This window comes from Haematobia irritans, chromosome 1, assembly GCF_050003625.1.
Source record: "Haematobia irritans isolate KBUSLIRL chromosome 1, ASM5000362v1, whole genome shotgun sequence".
NCBI lineage: Eukaryota > Metazoa > Arthropoda > Insecta > Diptera > Muscidae > Haematobia > Haematobia irritans.
In genome coordinates, this window is record NC_134397.1 from 122,451,897 (window position 1) to 122,453,666 (window position 1,770).

The 1,770-nt window shown below is 37.7% G+C and overlaps 1 protein-coding gene across 1 annotated transcript; it reads left to right on the forward strand.

Moving 5' to 3' along the window:
* The first annotated feature begins 313 nt into the window (after positions 1–313).
* LOC142231395 (phospholipase A1-like) lies at positions 314–1,454 on the forward strand. The gene is made up of 2 exons (XM_075302005.1): positions 314–353; positions 419–1,454. Exons 1-2 carry the CDS (start codon positions 314–316, stop codon positions 1,414–1,416), a joined length of 1,038 nt encoding a protein of 345 aa, XP_075158120.1. The 3' UTR covers positions 1,417–1,454.
* Positions 1,455–1,770: the final 316 nt, after the last annotated feature.

Consider the following 1,770-nt stretch of genomic DNA (forward strand, 5'->3'; position numbering starts at 1 on the left):
ATCCATTGTGGAGGGTACTTAAGATTCGGTCTGGCCGAACCTACGGTCATATATGCTTCGTTTAATCTCGCACTATTCCGATATTTCGAGATATGTTCCTCGTGGAATTTGGTACATGCTGAATGACACCTCCAATTTGAATTGATTAATTTCCAATTGTATAATTCCTTGTAGTGTGATTGAAACACAATTGTAGTTGAATTTAATTTGATAAACTTACACTTTGATTTGTCACGGTGGATTAAATTGATCGAAACAATTTCTTGGCTTACTATATAAATGTTCTCATGGAAGTTGCAATGTAAATTACGAAATGCTTTTGTTATTCACACTTGTGATACTCTTTTTGGGAAGTAAGAACCTATCTTAAATTCTTTTCAAATCACATTACTGAATAGTTTTTAATATTTACTCATAGGTACCTCCAGTCATAGCCTAGATGATCCTCAAGAAGACTATGATTGGGTGGACGAGGATATTATGGAAAAGTATTTGATAGCAAGACAGCAAGATTCTGACAAAATTGCAGCCCCAACAGTGGATTTCTTCATTTATACCCGCTACAATCCCACGGAGCCTAAGGAAATTTCAATAAATACGCCAGAAGGATTTTCTTATTTTGACCCGGAGAAACCCACTTACATATTTGTTCACGGTTGGAGTAGTAGTTATGAGTCAGCCTCCATCCAGACCATGATATCAGCCACCTTAAAAGCCATAGATTGCAATGTTATCGTTGCGGATTGGAATCGAGCACGCTCTTGGGATTATGTATCTTCGGTGATTGCTATACCCAGCACAGGCCAAATCATAGCAACCATCATCGACCACATGAAAGCCAAGTATAAACTATCATTTGAAACATTAACAATAACTGGCCATAGTTTGGGGGCTCATGTCGCTGGTAGTGTGGGGAAAAATGTTAAAAATGGAAAAATTCACAAGATTATCGGTTTGGATCCTGCGAAACCTCTATTCTTTTATAATAAACCTGAAGAACGTCTAGCCGTTACAGATGCCGTTTATGTTCAAGCCATCCACACGAATATCGGTGTATTGGGATTTGTTAAGCCCATAGGTAAAGCTGATTTCTATGTAAATGGAGGAAATTATCAACCGGGATGTGATTCTCATGAGTGTTCTCATATACGCGTTACATCGTACTATGCTGAAGTTCTAGAGTTGAATGACTTTGGAACAATAAGATGTGATAACTTCATCCAGGCAAAGTTCCACAATTGTGGTTCGAATTTATCTGAAGTCCGCATGGGGGCGAGAGATGCTGTCGACGAAGTTGAAGGTATATTCTATGTCCCAGTTCGCGAATGTTATCCGTTTGGTGTACAAAATTTTGAGAATGTGGAAAGTTGCGATAATGATACATATTTTGGAAAATACGAGTCCGTAAGACTTTAGTTGAAAATCAAGGAAATTTCATATTATGTTATAGTGGTTTAATGTACACGCAATACAAATAAAACTTTTGTTCGAATTTACCATGGACTGAATAGTCTAAGTGAGCCTGAAACTTAATCGGGCTGCCACTTTAACCTTACCATGGTTCTTCGAAAAAAATCAAATGTTTATCCTTATTTTTACTACAAACGAAGGAACCTCTTGAGAATTACCTAAATTAAAAGGAAATGAATTACATTACTGTGTTGTATGGGAGGTACGAAGCTATGACACAATACTTGTTCGAGCGAAAAGTGGTATGACGCTACGTTCGTCGGATTATGCCTGAATGCCTCTAAAACCGTATTCGAGGAG

What these genes read in the sequence shown, in the direction of transcription:
- LOC142231395 (XM_075302005.1), top strand. Translation starts at nt 314, where the DNA reads ATGCTTTTGTTATTCACACTTGTGATACTCTTTTTGGGAA. An exon ending in TGTGATACTCTTTTTGGGAA is followed by an intron (nt 354 to 418) that starts GTAAGAACCTAT and finishes ATTTACTCATAG; the next exon opens with GTACCTCCAGTCATAGCCTA.